The sequence below is a fragment of the Eptesicus fuscus genome, chromosome 23 (assembly GCF_027574615.1).
Source record: "Eptesicus fuscus isolate TK198812 chromosome 23, DD_ASM_mEF_20220401, whole genome shotgun sequence".
In the NCBI taxonomy this organism is placed as follows: domain Eukaryota; kingdom Metazoa; phylum Chordata; class Mammalia; order Chiroptera; family Vespertilionidae; genus Eptesicus; species Eptesicus fuscus.
In genome coordinates this window covers 14,612,233-14,631,250 of record NC_072495.1, presented here as the reverse complement: position 1 = coordinate 14,631,250, position 19,018 = coordinate 14,612,233, and the positions used below count along the sequence as shown (strand labels likewise).

Below are 19,018 nucleotides of genomic sequence, written 5' to 3'. Positions count from 1 at the left end.
TTTTAGAGAGAGAGAAAAGTAGAGGAAGAGATTGTAACATCAATGATGAGAGGATCATTGATTGGCTGCCTCCTGCACAACCACCTACTGCAGATCGAGCCTGCAACCCGGGCATGTGTCCTTGACTGGAATCAAACCCGGGACGCTTCAGTCTGCAGGCCGACACTCTATTCATTGAACCAAACTGGATAGGGTGGTGTATTTAACAAATTACTAGATATGGTTTGCTAATATGTTGTTGAGAATTTTAGCATCTATGTTCATCAGGGATATTGGCCTATAATTTTCTTTCTTTTTGTGTCTTTATTTGATTTTGGAATTAAGACTATGTTGGCCTCTTAAAATGAGCTTGGGAATCTTCCCTCTTCTAGAATTTTTTGGAATAGTTTGTGAAGGATAGGTGTTAGTTCATCTCTGAATGTTTGGTAAAATTCACCTGTTAAGTCACCCAGCCCAGGACTTTTGTTTATCGAGAGTTGTTTTTATAACTGCTTCAATTTCACTAGCTATAATAATCTTTTCAATAACCAGTACTAAATGGATAGCCAAATATGGGGAAAAAAATGAAACTTGACCTCTATCTCACATTATACACAAAAAACATTTTCAGGTAGACTGTAGATCTGTGTAATCCAAAACTATAAATAAATCTTTTAAAATATGGAAGAAATTTTTCATAAACTTATAGTAAGGAATGAATCCTTAAATAAAAAACAAAAAAATGTTAGCCAAGGAAAGATCTTAATTGGACTATATTAAAATTACAAACTTCCTTGCCTGGCCAGCGTGGCTCAGTAGTAGGTTGAGCATCAACCTATAAACCAGGAGGTCATGATTCAATTACCAACAGGGCACATGCCCAGGTTGGGGGCTCAATCCCTAGTAAGGGGGGGAGGTACAGGAGGCAACAGATCAGTGATTCTGTCTCATCGTTGATGTTTCTATCTCTTTCTTCCTTTCCTCTCTGAAATTAATAAAAACAATAAAATAAAAAGCTATTTTGGGTCTTGACTATTAGACTAGAGAAAATGGAAGGTAGGCTGTAGCTACAAAAGCCTAGAACTCAGGGGTGGTCAAAGCCAGAGATGATTTGTGGATGGATGGATGGATGGATTGGATGGATGGATGGATAGCAATCTTCAAGAACAAAATTTCTTCATATTTAAGAATTTACTGGCTCAATTCCTAGGAGCCATCTATCGGTTCAAATTTCTTCCTCCTATGGGTATACTGCAGTAGCACAATTTACTGGTACATATACACTAATATATGATAAACTTGGACAATAAAATTTCGTATGTCCTTGACTTCAGACTAAGATGAGTGATTTTATAGATTACCAAGAAATAGGAATACAGGGTCCCAACCTAATACATTCAAGTTAATATAAAGTTTATTAGAATAAAGTCTTAGTAAATCACATAGATAAAAGAACCAGGAATCAGATCTATTTCTATTATAGCTTCCTTACTTCTGACTCCTCTTTTATTTCTTACCACCTGGAAGCTTAGTCACCAGTAAGTTCACAGAGTTAGTTATTCATTTTCAAAATAGAATTTATTTCTGTAATAAAGAATTAAAATATGGCTGTGAAAGTAGAGAATAATATAGAAAAATATTTAAAATGTGCAACAGTAATTTTAAAGGTAGTTATGCACTAGAGTTTATGCTCAACTTCTACTTGAAAGACCAACCAGCATTTTATATTTATATTTTATTAACTATAATGGAAAAAACATACCAATTTGTAATTCCAATTAATAATTATAATTCAATAATGGGTTTAGATACCTGGTCAGGACCTTCTGAAAATGAGTACCAATCTTGGGGATATATTTTTTGAAGATCACTTCACAGACTGATAAATCTACTGTTCAAAAGCCACAAGGATTTCCTTTTTTACAATTCATCCACTTATTTAAATCAATGTGGAAGCAGTATGTACTTTTTAGATAAAACCAAATGTTTTGGTAAAAATGAGACAAGAGTATCATCTTTCATTATACTGGTATAAAAGCTGGTAAACTCATATATCCCCAAAGCTTGGTTTTTCACCAGGTGGGTCTCAAATTTAGACACTAAACACAGATGGAAAAGTATCTAATGAATTCTACCTATCCCTTCCCCAAAGTCTTATTTACAATCAAAATATAGGTATTATTTTTATGCAGAAAGTACAAAATAATTGGAAAATGTTTGACTAGGAGGAAGACAACTCTTCAGGGACTATTGTTTGCAGTTTGCAGATTAGGATAGTCTTCTCTAGGAAGAATAATGTCAACATAGCAGCACTATATTCACCAGGAATCCCAAAGCCAGTGGATCGATCATGTGGCAGGAAGCCAAACCTTCTGGCTGCTCACAACATCACTCAGCTTGCCTTTAATCTTCAGGAAGTGTCTCTTGAATTCCAATCCATCACCCTATATTAGGAATAATACAAAAAAAAATAATGTCAAAAAAATCAAAATCTCTGTGGTGGTATGTAGAGAAAAACACCTACAGATATGTCCAGCTACAATTCTCTTTAGGTCCTATAATAAAGACCAATTATCTTGGGAGAAGAAATGGCTAAAATAAATAATTCTGACTTGATTTAAGACCCATCACTGTTCCCAACACTGGATTCAGAAAGCAAATACAATGACAGACTGTCTGTTTTAAGCGTTGATATCTCTGGCCCTAAGTCATTGTTTTCCGTAGGTATTGGAAATTTGTAAACTAAAAATAAGCTATGCAACATACTGAAGCCTTCTCAAAATACTGTGGCAACAAAGCCAGTGATTCAGTTATATAAAAAACATTATCACACTAGGATCTTAACCATGTAATTCCATACCAAGCATCTGGACAACAGTATTGCAGCAAATCTCCAATATAAAGAATGTGACCTTTTCCTCCAACCTCCTTTAGAGCTCATACAATCTCCCAGGAAATAGAGAAGACGCTATTTTTGTTATATATATATATATATATCAAAGGCTTTAACACTATATATAACCTCAGCTCTAGTAATTTCTAAAGAAATAATTATAAATGTGAGTAAAACTCTATGTATCTGGGTATTTAAGCATAGAATTATTAACAGATAATGGTTCATTAATTATAACGTGCAAACATTTTTGACAAATCACAATTTTTATAGAAAAGATATATATGAATTCAATATACTTATAAATGCCATGTATATATAAATATAATAACATTTTAAAATAATCTCCACATAAACTCTCCATAGTATATACTATTAGTAGCAGTAAGACTACTATAATGAAATATATCAAAATAAACCTGGACCTAGCTGGTTTGGCTCAGTGGATAGAATATCAGCCTGCAGACTGAAGGGTCTCGGGTTCAGTTTCAGTCAAGGGCATGTACTTTGCTTGCAGGCTCGATCCCCAGGCCCATTTGGGGAACATGCGGGAGGCAACCAATCAATGCGTCTCTCACATCGATGTTTCTCTTTCTGTCTCCCCCTCCCTTTTACTCTCTCTAAAAAAAAAAAAAGTCAATGGAAAATATCCTCAGGGGAGGATTAACAACAACAAACATGTGTGTTCTCTCTGGATGATAAGATTAAACTTGATTCTGAGTTCCTTCTTTCAACTTCTTTGTATTGATTTTTGAACTTTTTTTTGGATTTTTAAAATTTCTACAATGAATATGTACAAATACTCCTTAAGCAAAACAAAGTTTTTAAAAAAGATATGTGCTGTTCTATATACCTTAGAAAGCCGGAAGTCAACCAAGATCTTCTCATCCATTTCTACCAAATTCACTTTGAAAATCAGTTTATTGTTTCTTCTATCAGTTGTTGATACAGTAACCTAAGGTGATAAAAAAAAGGTTAAGCCAAGATGTGTGGGTGGGAAGCCAAAAGGCAGTGGGATGACATATTTGAAGTGCTGAAAGAAAAAGCTGTTGAGCTAGAATTCCATATCCAGCGAAACTATGCATAAAAAAAAAAAAAAGTCCCAGTTAAAATCTGCGTTTGGAAGTACCAGAGCTGCCCAAAAAGAAATTCAATAGAAAGTCCTCTAGAACTATTGTTTAAAACATCCAGTCTGTGGTATTGTTATGACAGCCCTTGCAAACACATATGTTCACACAAAAACTTGTATAAGAATGATCACAGCAGCCCTAACCGGTGTGGCTCAGTGGATAGAGCGTCGGCCTGCGGACTGAAGGGTCCCAGGTTGATTCCGGTCAAGGGCACGTACCTTGGTTGCGGGCACATCCCCAGTAGGGGGTGTGCAGGAGGCAGCTGATCGATGTTTCTCTCTCATCGATGTTTCTGACTCTCTCTCCCTCTCCCTTCCTCTCTGTAAAAAGTCAATAAAATATATATTAAAAAAAAAAAGAATGATCACAGCAGCTATTATTCATAATAGCCTAAAAGTACAAACATCCCAAATGTCCATCAACAGATAAACGTATACACAAAATGTAGCCTACCCATACAATGAAATATTATCAACCCATAAAAAGGAATATACTATACGCACTGCTAACTACTACAGCATGAATTAACCTTGAAAACATTATGCTAAGAAAAAGCAGACACATAGGGCCATACAGCATATGATTCCATTTATATGAAATGTCCAGAATAGGTAGTCCATAGACGGAAAGTAAATTAGTGGTCGCCAGGGAATGGAGAAAGAAAGAGTAAGAAGTGACTGCTAATAAAGAAGTACAACTTATTTTGGGGGTGAAAAAAATGTTCTGGAATTAAATGATGATGCAGGTTGTACAATCTTGTGAATATGCTGAAAACCACTGAACTGTACACTTTAAAATAGTTAAAGCAACGATTTTCATGTTATGTGAATTTTATCTCAATAAAACTACCTTAAAAAAAAAAGTGAATTATTTATACAGGTAAGAGTACAATCAGGCTGGCTTCAGATTTCTGCACAGTAGCATTTTCTCCTAACTTCTAATTTTTAAAGCTCACAAATCTACAGAAAAACTGAAGGAACCGTACAATAAATAACGCCATACCCTTCATTGGCCTTACCGACCTAGATAAGTATGTGGTGTGGGGTTTTTTTTTTTATGTGGTTGGTTGTTTCTTTTTAAATTAAGTTATAAATAGCATAAAGTTCACCCTATTTCTCCTACAACCCAAGACATTCTCTGACAAATTACAATTTTATAATCATACCCAAGAAATCTGACACTGATACAAAAACATTACCTAATATAAAACCCATATTCAAATTTCCCCAATTGATCCAATAACATCTGCTATCGCTTTTTTCCTTTAAATCCATGACCCAGTGATTGCATTATTTATCAGGCCCCTTTAGTCTCCTTTAATACTAGAAAATATTCCCCTATTTGTTTTTCACGATACTAAGATTTTTGAAAAGCCTAAAGATAATAATAGAATGTCAATGTTCCAAATATGCTATCCTATATAATGAAAGCCCAGCGACCGAAGGTTGGAAAACCAGCCGATCAACCAGTCGCTATGATGCGCACTGACCACCAGGAGACAGATGCTCAACGCAGGAGCTACACCTGGTGGTCAGTGCACTACCACAGTGGGAGCAGCGCTCGGCTGACCAGGATGAGTGGCAGCTCCCACTGCGAACCCAGAGCCAATGCCTCCTTGCCCCAGGCTCCTTCACCTCCTCCTCGCTCCCCGCCGCCGCCTCTGAATGCCTCCCCTGAATGCCCGAAAACCACACACTGCACCACTGCGGGGCTTGCAGACCTAACCCCGGAGGCTGGCGGGGAGGGTTCGTGGCCGCTGCGGGACTGAGGCCTACTCCGCCGCCTCTCAGTGCTATTGTCCCTGGGCCCAGCCCTGACCAGGTCCCCTGGAGAGGCGAGTGCTCCGGTTCCATGGAAGATGCCGGACCAGAGAGCAGCCACTCAGAGGGTGGGTCCACAGCCGCTTGGCTGACCGGGATGAGCGGCACTCCCACAGCGGGCTGATCTCCGCAGGCCATGCCCCCCACCAGTGCACGAATCCCATGCATCGGGCCTCTAGTAATGATATAAACAAAAACTGGTAGGTGGGAGCAGAGGACATGGAGAAAGTGTGGGATTGTTAATGTATTCATCTTTCATAGAAGGAAGTCAATTGTTACTTTTACAATTTAAGTATGGATAGTTTTTGAGAAAATAATTACTTGAGTCTTAATGTTTTTAATAACTTAGAGAAGTCCTTAAAAATATTATTTAGGTTAAAGAACATTTTACTTAAATTCCTTCTATTTCAATTGTTTCTTTTTCAAACTGATTACTCTATATTTTAAAAATATATACTGATGACAGTTTTTTAGACAAATATTTAAATTTTTCTTCAGGAAAAGACATAATGAAAAATGAATGAAATATACCTGATTCATACAACTCTTCTTCCATTGATAGCCCAATTTCTCACAAGTCTCTTTCAGGCATTGGTAAGATTTGTCTGCATCCAATTTGGTAAAAAATCGTGTCATTCTTTTGACCAAGCGCTGCCAGGGATTCTACATGCCAAATAAAGAAAAACAGAATAAATCTGTTATCACCAAAAGGAGGCATATAGCTATTTAGTTTTAAAATTCTTTTTGCTGTGATTTATGATTCTTATACATAAAGGTCTCTTCTAATTATTTCTTCCTTGTCAGAAAAAAATCGATATAAAGTGTTAATACTTTAAGATTTATACATTTAAAAAGAGACTTTAAGACAATAAAAAACACATGGCTTCCATTATTCACTTTACAAACTAAGTTCTCTTACCTGTGAGGATCCTGGGGTGCCAAGTAACTGACTATTCAGAAGCATATGATCCGGACATGTGGGCTGGGAGAAACTGATCCCTTGTACCAGTTTATCAATGTATAACGGGCTGGTGTCCCATAAGGAAAGACCTGTCCGTGGTTCTGGCTGGGAACTGGAGTATTTCACATTTTCTTCACTAAGACATTAAGATAGGGGAAATATATATCATTAAATAAAATTTCTCAGGCTTTTCAATATCACATTACAATTCTCACACCAATAAAAAGTGATAATCACGATTAACATAAAATACATATATATATATTACTCTACATGGGGGATATTACCTTCAACAGGCACTTGATCTTGATTAATTAATCTTACCTAGAAGCACTGTTTACTAGAGAGAAATCCAAATTGGATTGAATGTGTTTAGAGAATCCACCAGGAGACTCCGATACACCACCTGAAGTGACTCGGGGCCTCTTTGCCCCTAAAAAATAAAATAAAATAAAATAAAATAAAATAAAATAAAATAAAATAAAATAAATACAAAAGCTTTCAAGTCTTCTATGCAGATACTTTTAAATTAATATAATTGGCAATCAGAAGAAGTAAAATTACACCTGAATTCATTTAACACCAAAATACTTGTACAACAAATAGTGGCTCCTTCTACACAATTCTATGAGAAATGTGGTCGTTATGAACTTACTAGGATTCACTTGTCAAATTATACAAATACTGAACCGTAAGTGTGTTCCAAGTGTGGAGTACAAGGCCATAATTTTATTGGTACTATTTACGGTAATAAAAAACGTTCTATGAAGACAGAGAAACCTAACTAAAGAGTAAAAACTTTAAAAAATAAAAAACAATTTATGATCATGGCAATGAACATTATGAATCTGCTCTATCCAACATTCCTCGCTCCACTGGAGAAGCTGTAACACGAACACTCATTATACAGAAAATGATGCCACTATAAATTCATGGTTACTATCCTCAGCTGGATCCTCAACTGACAGTCAGTCCTGTGTTTCTCTAGACAGTTTTCTCTCTTTCTCCACAATGATTGTTTCAAAACGCCTGCACTCTTGTCAAATTCCTAATTTCACAGAATAAAAATACTTGTATTTTAAGGAGACTTACCTTTCTTGAGTAGTTTGTTGTACCATCTATCTTTTTTGATGTCTGGGATGGTAATCCTTACTGATGGATTCTCAACGAGGATTTTATGCAGCAGAGCTGAAAACAAAACATTAAGACAACATTTACAAAAGAGTCATGCAGATTAGAAAAGCCTATAGCTTGTGGTATGGAACACATCTCTCTCTTGGTCTCCTTATGTCCAAATATCCTTTCTGGGGAAGAGAAAGAATAAATTATTAAAGCTACTAAATTATGGCTTTAATTTCATGCTGTTTTTCTTTGCTACGGTCTGTATCTTAGAATAGTCTGCCTAGGTCTGATTCTCAATTATTTGCAGACAGTAGCGTAACAACCAGGTAGAAATGTTTCTCCCCAGCTGACATTAATAAAAAGATACAACTTATCTATTTTCAATACCAAACTTGTTCCAATGTCATGTTAAGTACTCATTCACACAGTTTTATTTTTAAAAAATTTACTTTCCAGCATCCTAATTACCTTGATTAAGAATTCATCCCAGTGTACCAACAGCAATCAGGGCTTTTAACTACACCAAAACTTTCCACTCAGCCCACAAAGGGGAGTACCAAGAGCGACCACCTAGGGAGATTGGGGAAGCTGAGCTACCGGCCCCTATAGGTCACCAACCACACAAAGCCACTCCATCAACACAGGGAGGCAGCCAAAATGTGGAGACATCGAAGTATGTCACAAGTAGGAGAAATAGATGAAAGCCAACTAATGGACGACACAGTGTTCAGAACCATATTTATAAGGTTGCTCAAGAATCTTCTAAAAACCGCTGAGAAACTTGAGATCTTCAAGGACCTTAATGAGAATACCAAACAAATGGAAAAGGACCAGTCAGAAATTATGCATACACTGTCTGAAATAAAGAATATACAGAGTAGACCACCGCACCCGAAGAGTCAAACCAAAGAGCTGGAATATGAGGAAGAAAAAAACACCCAACCAGAGAGGCAGAAAGAAAGAAGAATCCAAAAGTGTGAAGATAGCATAAGGAGCCTCCAGGATGGCTTTAAGCGTACCAATATCCGAATTTTTGGGGTGCCAGAAGAGAGAGAGCAAGATACTGAAAACCTATTTGAAGAAATAATGACAGAAAACTTCCCCCACCTGGTGAAAGAAATGGACTTACAAGTTCAGGAAGCGCATAGAACTCCAAACAAGAGGAATCCAAAGAGGACCACACCAAGACACATCATAATTAAAATGCCAAGGGCAAAAGACAAAGAGAGAATCTTACAAGCAGCAAGAGAAAAACAGTTAGTTACCTACAAGGGAGCACCCATACGACTGTCAGCTGATTTCTCAACAGAAACTATGCAGGCCAGACGGGAATGGCAAGAAATATTCAAAGTGATGATAGCAAGAACCTACAACCAAGACTACTCAACAGCAAAGTTATCATTCAGAATTGAAGGGCAGATAAAGAGCAGATAAGAAAAAGCTAAAGGAGTTCATCACCACCAAACTCTCCCACCACAAAAATAAATTTCTAATGGACAAAAGGTTAAAATAAAAAAACAGGTAATGAAAACATAGGGAATTTCTTTTTCTAATGTTAGAATAGAAAAGACCTTTCCAAAGATGACAATATAGTCAAGAACCACAAAGGACAAGATAATAGATTTAAATTAAGTAAAAATACACAAATTATTGCATGTCAAGATAGCGTAAATAAAGTAAACACACATGACAAACTGTGAAGAATATTTGTAATAAATGCAAAGATTGTAAGGTAGGAGAGGGTAAGTAAATGGTGATGGGCGGAGACTTGACTTGGGGTGGTGAACACACAATACAATATACAGATGATGTATTATAGAATTGTACACCTAAAACCTATGTAATTTTATTAACCAATGTCATTCCAATAAATTTAAAAAAAACAAAGATCTAATGACATTAATACGTTAAAAAATTAATAAATACATTGTATACAATGTCATTGGTACTAAATTTAAAATAAAAACAAAAAACACTGAATATATTTTTATAGGCCTATTTGATGAAGTAATATGAACTTTCTGAAAAACAACTTGGCAAAGTAAACCAGAATAATTAAAAACTACATATGTCCTGTCCTTCACCCTGCAATTCCACTTCTGGGGTTTTATTTTAATTAAATAAGTTAAAGGTATGTGCAAAGATTTAGTTATATGGATGATCATTATCTCTCTTTCATAACAGTGAAAAATTAGAAAAAAATCTAGATTGCTAAAAAAGTGAACCGGATGAGTATAATAAGGAATATCCATATAGTAGAACACCTTCAGAGTCTTTAAAAACAATGACGTAGGCCTATAATTACAATCATAGGAAAAGTTCACAAAGCATTAATTCACACAAAAAAAAGATTACAAAGTATTGTGTGTACGTAGTATAATCTCATTTTTTGTAAAAACACACATAAATATATATTTGTCATATATTTTACAACAAAGTATAGAAGCATATATCAAAATATTAAAATAAGCTATTTTTCAGGAATTATAGGACTGGTTTTTAAAATTTTTTTATTGCCTGGCCAGCGTGGCTCAGTGGTTGAGCGTTAACCTATGAACCAGGTGGTCAGGGCACATGCCCAGGTTGCAGCTCGATCCCCAGTGTGGGGCTTGCAGGAGGCAGTCAATCAATGATTCTCCCTCATCAGTGATGTTTTTCTCTCTCTCTCTTCGTCTCTGAAATCTATTTTAAATTTTTTAAAATTTTTATATTTATCTACAAGGATTATAGATTTATATAATTTAAAAGTTAAAAAGAAAATGTAAGAAAAAATAATCAAACAGCACTACACTTCATTATCCAAGAAATCAGTACTTTCAATCAGTTACCTAGAGGAGCAGAATCGATTTTTTTCCAAGGGTTGAGGTATGTTTTTTTTTCTTTCCAATCAGAATATTCCTGACAACTGTCACTGGGCTGGTCCCATGGCAATTCTAAAAAAGAAACAAGTTTTCTGAGTGTTCATATCATTATGCAGATTCCAGGGAAAATAATTAACAATATAAGTCCATCTCCTCCAAGTTAATTCAATATGGTTTTCAAACTAAGAACACCAGCTCACAAAAAGTTCAGAAGCACTCAAAGACAGATGAGCCGAACCACCTCCTCCCCTACACTTTCCAAAAGTATTCACATGAATCTTAAAAGCGAGAGCTACTGTTGTGTTTCATTTAATAGCTATACATACCTCATTTTTCAAAACCTTTGGGATTAAAAGTTCCAACTTAGTTATAAATAATTTACTATTAAAATACTGTCATCTAAATATGGATACCCTTGGATTATTTCATTAATTCTGGAATAACAAATCTGCCTTTCCACAGGAGACGAGTTTTATCATGATTAAATAGCTCTTACCCCCAGCCAACATTGCAGTAAGTACTATTCCACAGGACCAAACATCAACTGGTTCTGCATGAAATTCTTTTCTCTTGAGAAGTTCTGGCGCAACGTAAGGTAAAGTACCACACATCTTGTTCAATAAACGCTCACGGTTATTATGCCGAAACACTGTTGCCAAGCCAAAGTCAGAGATTTTGAGGTTATCTAAACCAAAGGAAAAAGAGATGGCACTGGATAAAAATGTTTTGTAAGTAGATATATTTAAATAAAGTTTTATTGGAAAAATCACTGGTGTCACCCAATGTTTGTAGAACTTCTCTGCCATAAAACGAGCCAACAAAGAAATTTTTAAAAATAAGAAATAAAAGACATCATCATCTAGCTAAAATCAGTGAAAGAACTCATCGCTTCTGCTAATTCAAGAGAAATAATTTTTTTTTAAAAAAAGAGAAATATCAATACACAAACAGGTTAAAGAAAGATACTGAAGTCAAAAGGGCCTCCCCTTCTGAAAAAGGGTACTGGAGACTTAGGCTTAAAGCAGAGCCTAGCCCAGTGGTCGGCAAACTGCGGCTCGCGAGCCACATGCGGCTCTTTGGCCCCTTGAGTGTGGCTCTTCCACAAAATACCACGTGCGGGCGCGCATGTACAAGTGCGATTGAAACTTCGTGGCCCGTGCGCAGAAGTCGGTTTTCGGCTCTCAAAAGAAATTTCAATCGTTGTACTGTTGATATTTGGCTCTGTTGACTAATGAGTTTGCCGACCACTGGCTTAGCCCTTTATTGGGTTGTGCAGCAGGCAGGAGGAGACATCAATAATGTATTAGATACAACTTTCCCAGCAGCAAGCAAAACCTGTAGGCTGGAAGAAAATTTACATGTAAAGGCACACCAAAACTAAAGATCCACAAACCACCAGAACTTCTTGTCCAAGTGGCTACGTTTAGAAAAGGAGGAGGAACTCTAAAAAACAAACCAGGAAAGCACATTTCTACTCTAACTTCCCATCTTCCACACACATACACTGTAGGTAAAACTTTCCATTTAACTTACACTTGGTAAATGTCTACTGTAACAAAATGACACTGTGCTAGCCAATGCAGTTAGATAAATTACTGGAGAAGACTAACAACAGACAACTGCTGAAGAGGTTATGAAAATATAGGACATTACAAAATCTTATAGCAAAGGAGTCAAATCTAGTCTTAGGAATTAGAGATTCCCTATTTTCAACCTTTACAGGGGACAATCTGGCAAAAGATGTTAAAATCTGAAATATTCACACACTCTTTATGAGCTAGTAATTTCTATTTCTAGGACTATATCCACAGAACTACTCCCTCAAACACACAAACATAAGGATATTCATTTTATTATTTGTAAATAACTTAAATGTCCATCAATAAAGAAATGACTAAATCTTACAATACATGTACATAATGAAACTATATAAGTAATTGTTTTTAAATAAAGGTATAGCTATATGTACTGACACAGAATTGGGTATAAGTAAAAAAAAAAAAAAGGCAAGTGTCATAAAAATATTCATTATATGACCCAATTTTTATATTGGGTTTGTGCACAAATTTATAGGACAGTCATCACTGTTTTATTTGTTTTAAAAGCTATAAAAACAACTGTCCCAAAATAGGGGACTAATTCTTTAAAAATCAATTACATCTACAATATAGTATGTAAGCCATTGATGATGTTTACCTGTATTTGAGTTGGAAGGTAGCTGGTGTAATTACCTGTTAATAACTATATATGACAATCTTAAACCACTGACATTGAGTTCCAAGTTATTTGTAAGTAGTAATCACTGAAAATACTAAAGGATGACTTCTGTATGTCCTTGGATTTTGTTTTGTTATTCCCTGAAATTTCAATAATGCAAAAGCCTTGAAACAGCCTTGCATGGCTGTATTAAAATAATTTAGGTAGCAGTCACAAAATGCTAAACTTACCCCTTTCATCCAATAGGAGATTTTCTGGCTTAATATCCCTGTGAGTGATTCCAATGTCATGCAGATAAGTCTAAGAAAGCAGAGGAAAGAATATTAGAGTTTAGTAACTTACTTCACTCACACTAATTTTAAGAAAAATTTAGAGTCAACGGTACCTACCACCCCTGCCATGAGTTGATGGAAGAACCTCTGAGCATCTTGTTCAGGCATGCCTATGTCTGGCTCTAAAAGAATTCATTATGAGAGTTAGTTTACCAGGTAAATATAATCAGGAATCAACCACATAACCTCTTAATTCTAAGGTTAAACATGTGTGATTGTACTTTAGCAAACAGAATCTTATGCTAACAATCAAAAAGACTCTGGAGTCCACTAACTCATATAATAAGAATGCAAACCATATCTTGAAAGTCCCTGCTTATCTTATATTAACCATTATTTATTTGATCTTTCAAATTCTCCCCTAATTTCATCAAAATGTCATGCCAAGATTTTTCCACTCCTGCAGTGTAATTGCCGAAGTGGAAGCTTGACAAAATTAAGGTAATTTCACTCTAAATACTTAACAACAGATTTAAACTTCCTATAACCTCTCACACAACAAAGTCATGAATGCCTTTAATGCTTCTTTAAAAACACAGATTTATTAAGATGTATTCTATTGTCAGTCATCTTTTTATATCTTGATCTCCCTTATTAACTCAGGATTTCTTTTACACTCAACTCTCTCCTGAGATAAATACTTGTGATTCTAATAATCAATTTAACTGTTAATGCAATAGCTTTAAATAATAAACTTAGAACCACAGAATATATTTTATGTACTTCTCAGTGTTCTATAAAAGCAATCCTAGAAAATTCTAAATTATTTCACTTGAATACATAAAGAAGAAACATAGTAACATGCTATTATGTTGGATCTCTAAATATATACAATGAGACTACAGTTTATCATTCTTAAAATGTACGAAACAACAATACCAACCAAATCACTTATACAACTTGGGGGGAAAGTTTTGATGACTTTATGCTTTCATGTGTTAATATAAGTTGCAAAAACAAAACAACTTATTCCAATTTCTCTGTTGCATCAGCAATTCTTAATGGACAATGACCAAATGGCAGACCCAAGTTCAAGAAAGAAATTTAGAAACGTATTTAGGAGAACAATTATCTTAAGTCTTTTCCATACCGATTCGATCAAAAAGTTCTCCTCCACTACAATACTCCAGAAATAGATATTGGATATTGCCTTCTCTCCTGTGACCATAGAATTTCACTACATTCTCATGATTTAACATTTTATTGATGCAGATCTCTTTCTTAATATTGTCTGGACAGTCTATGGCACGCTTCATGTCTACTATCTTCACCGCAACTGCTTCTTCAGTTCTTCTATTCACAGCAAGTTGAACTCTAAAAAAGAAAAGTTATAACATTCCAGACACCTGAATTCTATTTATTTTAAAACTTCAAAAGATTAAACACAACCCATCCAGAATTGTTGCACTTTTATAAATGTATCCACCAAGGAGAAACCATGGGAATGGTTTCTGCCATGTTCTCAAAAGATACTCCTCCTTTCTGAAACGTGAGGTACAACAGATAATGCACCAAAGAAGTCATTATGCTATTTAACCAAAAGTCATTCAATAAATGCTTGAGAAAATAAACTAAACTGGGATAACCATTCTAGGCCACATTCCATATACACATGCTCTATTCATTTAATTCTAATAACATTACCTAACATTTATCAATCCCGCGGTAACTGTTCCAAGCACCGATAGGGTCAGTACCATTATTGCCATCTTACAGCTAAGAAAACAGAGACACGCAACAGTATTAAGAAGCTCGCTGCCCTGGCCTGGTGGCTCAGTTGCATCACTCCATACACCAAAAGGGATGCAGATTCAGTCCCTGGTTGGGGCATATAGGTTTCCCTCTCACATGGATATTTCTCTCTCTCACTCCCTTCCCCTTTTTCTAAAACCAATACATTCAGAGGCTGCGATGAGGATTAAAAAGCAGCAGCTCGCCTAAGAACAAAACAATGATCGGTATGTGACAGGCTGATGATTTGACACCAGGCAGCCTGACTCCAGAGTCTGTTCATTTGTTCATTTAAAACACGATGCCTCAACCTCAAGAAGGAAGACGTGTCAGGAGAAACGGAATTCGGCGCTTTACAAAGTAAATGTCAAAGAAAATAAAGCCCTTACAAAAGATTGCACAACTTCCGTTCCCCACTTGGATTTCAAATGCAGCGGTCAGTTTTCTAAGGCGCCACTGGATTAAAGTTAACTCCCAAACAACGCATGTGGACTCAGACAAGACAAAGGGGGACAGAGCAAATGTGGAGGGAGGGGACGACGGCTCGGACTCACTCTCCGTAGGCACCTTCTCCCAGGGTCTGCACCAAGTCCCAGTCTTCCACGAAGGGCACGGCCATGGCTCCACTGTGCACCGCGGCTGCAAGGGGCGGGACCCAGAAAAGAGGGGGGATGAGGACGAGCGTCCGTCATCTGCGAGGTCGCTGAGCTCTGCGTCCTGCCAGGAGTCATCCATATAAACAACAGCTCTTCTTCCCCCTGGCACCGCATCACCCATATTTTACTCCCGTCTAAACCAAAGGCAAGTCTCCCAAATTCTGGCGTCTGATTCTGTAAATCCCCATTCCCACGCACACCGAATGCTCGGGGTCGGCCCCTCTCATCCGCAGAGGAACTGTAGCAGTTGTGATGGAGTTGGGGGACAATGCCTCACGGTGGATGTAGAGAAGGGGTAAGAGGGGTAGGGTAAGGGGGAAAGATAACCACGATCCCCCAAGGCGTCCCCCGGGCCGGGTGGAGCCCGGGGCGGGGCCAAACTGCCCCGAGGGGCGGAAGGCAGGGCCGGGAGGCACGCAGACTAGCAGAGGGGAGGTGTCTGCAGTCCCTATATCTCCCGCACCCCGTGCCACCCTCCTCCGCCCCCTGGAGCCGCCCCTCCGCGGGAGTCTCTCCGAACCCCTCGCCCGTCGCCGTGCTCTCCTAGCTAATGCGGACCCCGAACTCCTCTGCAGACTCCCTGCCTCCCCCACCCGCCGCCCTTCTCACCAGGCCGTCCTCTGCCCGCCACCGCAGGAATCCAAATGCAGCGCTTTTCCCGCCAAAACTCGGTAGCGTCACACTGTCGCAAACGCGCGCGCCCTTGCCGTAAAGCAAGGAGGCGCGCTTTCCGGTTCGCGAAGTTTGGAAGCTCGGCGGCTCCGGGAGGCCGGCGCTGCAGTCCCACAGGTTTCAGCTGCGCCCCCGCTGTTGTGGGGTCGGGAGAAGGTGCTGGCTGCCGAACGCACCTCTGCGAAAGCTCTCTGCGCCCAAACGCGTCTGAGTCCCGGGCGGCGCCGGAGACCGGGGAGGCCAGCGTGCGCGGGGCTGGGTTTCCACCCGTGGGCGCCACGACGCCGGTTCTGCGCCTCCGAGTATCTGCCCGGCGACCTGTCCGGAGGGCGGACAGGACTGTGAGGGCCTCGTGCAGTCTGTCACTTTGAAGTGAGGCGCAGACCAGCTGCTGAGAACGGGGCTGGGAAGGGCGAAGGGAACTGCGGGGCGCCTCAGAGCCTGGCCTGGCCCCTCAGTAACTGGCGGAGGAGTGTGAGGAGGACCAGCTTTGCCCTGCGTGGTCTGAATCGGCTCCAAAACAGCACCTTAGCCCCACCGTGTGAAAGCAGAGCATCTGTGTAGCTCAGTCCCACCCGTCTTCTCCTGAATGTGGAAGACACAGGCAGGTAGGTAGAGCAAAAACGCTGTTTTGCCTCATTTTACAAAGCAAATTTTAAGTAATCCGTTTAAGTAGGAAAGTAAATTCTGGGGAAATGGGCCTGCTTTAGGATAAAATAATACGAAACACTGAAATAGGTATTCCCCCTTGGCAATGAATGACTGGGAACTCAAGGCACAGGCAATATCATCTCCATTAAATTCTCTAGTTCTTAAAACTGGGCCACATACATTGATAATAGCTCGATTGTGTTACTGGTAATGGAGTAAAAGAAGTATAAAATATGTTACCCGAAAATGCACAGCTAACCAATGTCACCCCAATACATTTTTAAACCCATATCTTAAAAAATAGGTTCTTACTGATTTTAGAGAGAGATAGAAACATCCATGAGAAACATGGGATTTGACTGGGAATTGAACTGGCGGACTTCCCAGTGCATAAGTCGACCCTCAGCCACTGAGCCGCACCAGTCGGGCCAATAAATTTAATTTTAAAAAATGCACATATCTGCTTTAAAATAAGACCAGAGCATTTCAAAATGCCTATTTGAGAAGTTTTTAACCATGCCTTCACAGGTTAGGCTTCATGTAGTAAAGCTTTCACATCTTTTACTACATTTTCCCTGATTTGTGCACTGTGTGCTGCAAACAAAGGATATGAAGAAAGGAAGAGGACCTGCTCAGTTTCTGTGTGTGTGAATGGAATTAAAGTATCTTGGCCTGAAAAAAAAGAAAATGGTATACCCGTTTCAGGTAGAAAACAGTTAAAGACAGCCCTGCGGGAGAATGACTGCACACAATAGCCTCTGATCCCTTCTGAAACCTTACTAAAATAGTAAATATTTAAAAGGCACAAGAAAAGAGTATGAAAAAGGAGATTTTGGCAAGTGGAAAGTCTTTAGATAAAACAAAGATGAATCCTAGAGCCAACAATGGGAAAGCAGAAAAGCAACTTGATTTACTTCCCAGAACTTCCAAAAGGCTCAAGTTGAGTTAGTGACACCAGGTAACTGAAATGTAGGTGAAGGTGGGGCTATAAAGAGGGTTGGTTGAAAAACTAGGTAAGAAGCAAATAGACCCTTGGGTCCTCTCACTTTGTCCCAAAGCACTACCCCTCCCCAAAGCTGGTACAAGACTTGAGAGGGTAACTACATGGCATCTGAGCTGGAGAGCATCAGGCAGTTCAAGGCTTGGGTATCTTACTGAAAACAAAGGGATTAAGTTGACCCTCAGCCCACCAGCCGCATGTTTGACATGCTTGCTCTAGAGCCTTCTTTCCCCACTTAGAAATATGGCAGCCTGCCTTGTATCCTTAGGATTTACAAGCCTTCTCAAGGGAATGTTATCTATATAAAAAGATCTGAAGATGCCAATATCAGGGATTTCCAGCCAGATCACGGGAGTGAGGCCACATTCAATGACCCGGATTCCTTTCCCCAAACAGACCTTCCAATCTGTTTTAGGGTCCCACTCTTTTTTTTTTTTAAATGTCTTTATTGATTTCAGAGAGGAAGGGAGAGGGAGAGAAACATCGATGATGAGAGAGACTCACTGATTGGCTGCCAAACTGGGGATTGAGCCCACAACCCAGGCGTGTTCCCTGCCTGGGAATCAAACTGTGACCTCCTGGTTCATAGGTTGATGCTCAACCACTGAGCCACACCGCTGGGCTAGGGTCCCACTCTTAAAAAGAGCAGACAACTAAAGAATTTGAAAAGGCCTTTAATATGAAAGATGTCAAAACAAAGGAATATTCAAACAAAACAGAAAAACACTTCTCGGACATTAAAAAGTGTGATAGCAGAAAACAGGGAAACTACATAGACAAATTGCAAAAAAATATTTTTTAAAGAAATCTTCCAGACCAAGCATATAGATGGAAAACAGAATAAGAGTATTGGGTGATTAATCCAGGAAGTCCAGCATCCAAATAGCTTATTTTTCAGAAAGAGAAAGAGAATTAGGGGAAATCCACAAATAACTCAAGGAAATTTCTCAGAACTGAAGAACTTGACTTTCCAAACTTAAAAGTTTAAAGTAC

General features: G+C 38.4%; 2 protein-coding genes across 2 annotated transcripts in view; one reads left to right on the top strand and one right to left on the bottom strand.

Annotated features, from left to right (window-relative positions):
- Positions 1-1,480: 1,480 nt before the first annotated feature.
- On the bottom strand, positions 1,481-16,605 carry CHEK1 (checkpoint kinase 1). Its single transcript, XM_054712544.1, has 13 exons — positions 16,551-16,605; positions 15,601-15,685; positions 14,406-14,629; positions 13,373-13,437; positions 13,214-13,283; positions 11,263-11,451; positions 10,734-10,838; positions 7,876-7,971; positions 7,108-7,216; positions 6,742-6,919; positions 6,354-6,485; positions 3,726-3,827; positions 1,481-2,423 (listed from the first exon to the last, which is right to left on the bottom strand). The coding sequence occupies exons 2-13, from the start codon at positions 15,663-15,665 to the stop codon at positions 2,328-2,330; spliced, it is 1,431 nt and encodes a 476-aa protein (XP_054568519.1). The 5' UTR covers positions 15,666-15,685; positions 16,551-16,605; the 3' UTR covers positions 1,481-2,327.
- A 123-nt stretch (positions 16,606-16,728) lies between these two features.
- Positions 16,729-19,018, top strand: part of FEZ1 (fasciculation and elongation protein zeta 1) — a 124,366-nt gene continuing 122,076 nt past the window's right edge. The window contains exon 1 of the mRNA XM_054712763.1: positions 16,729-16,982. The gene's annotated coding sequence lies outside the window, so the exon portion shown is untranslated. The remainder of the gene's footprint in view (positions 16,983-19,018) is intronic.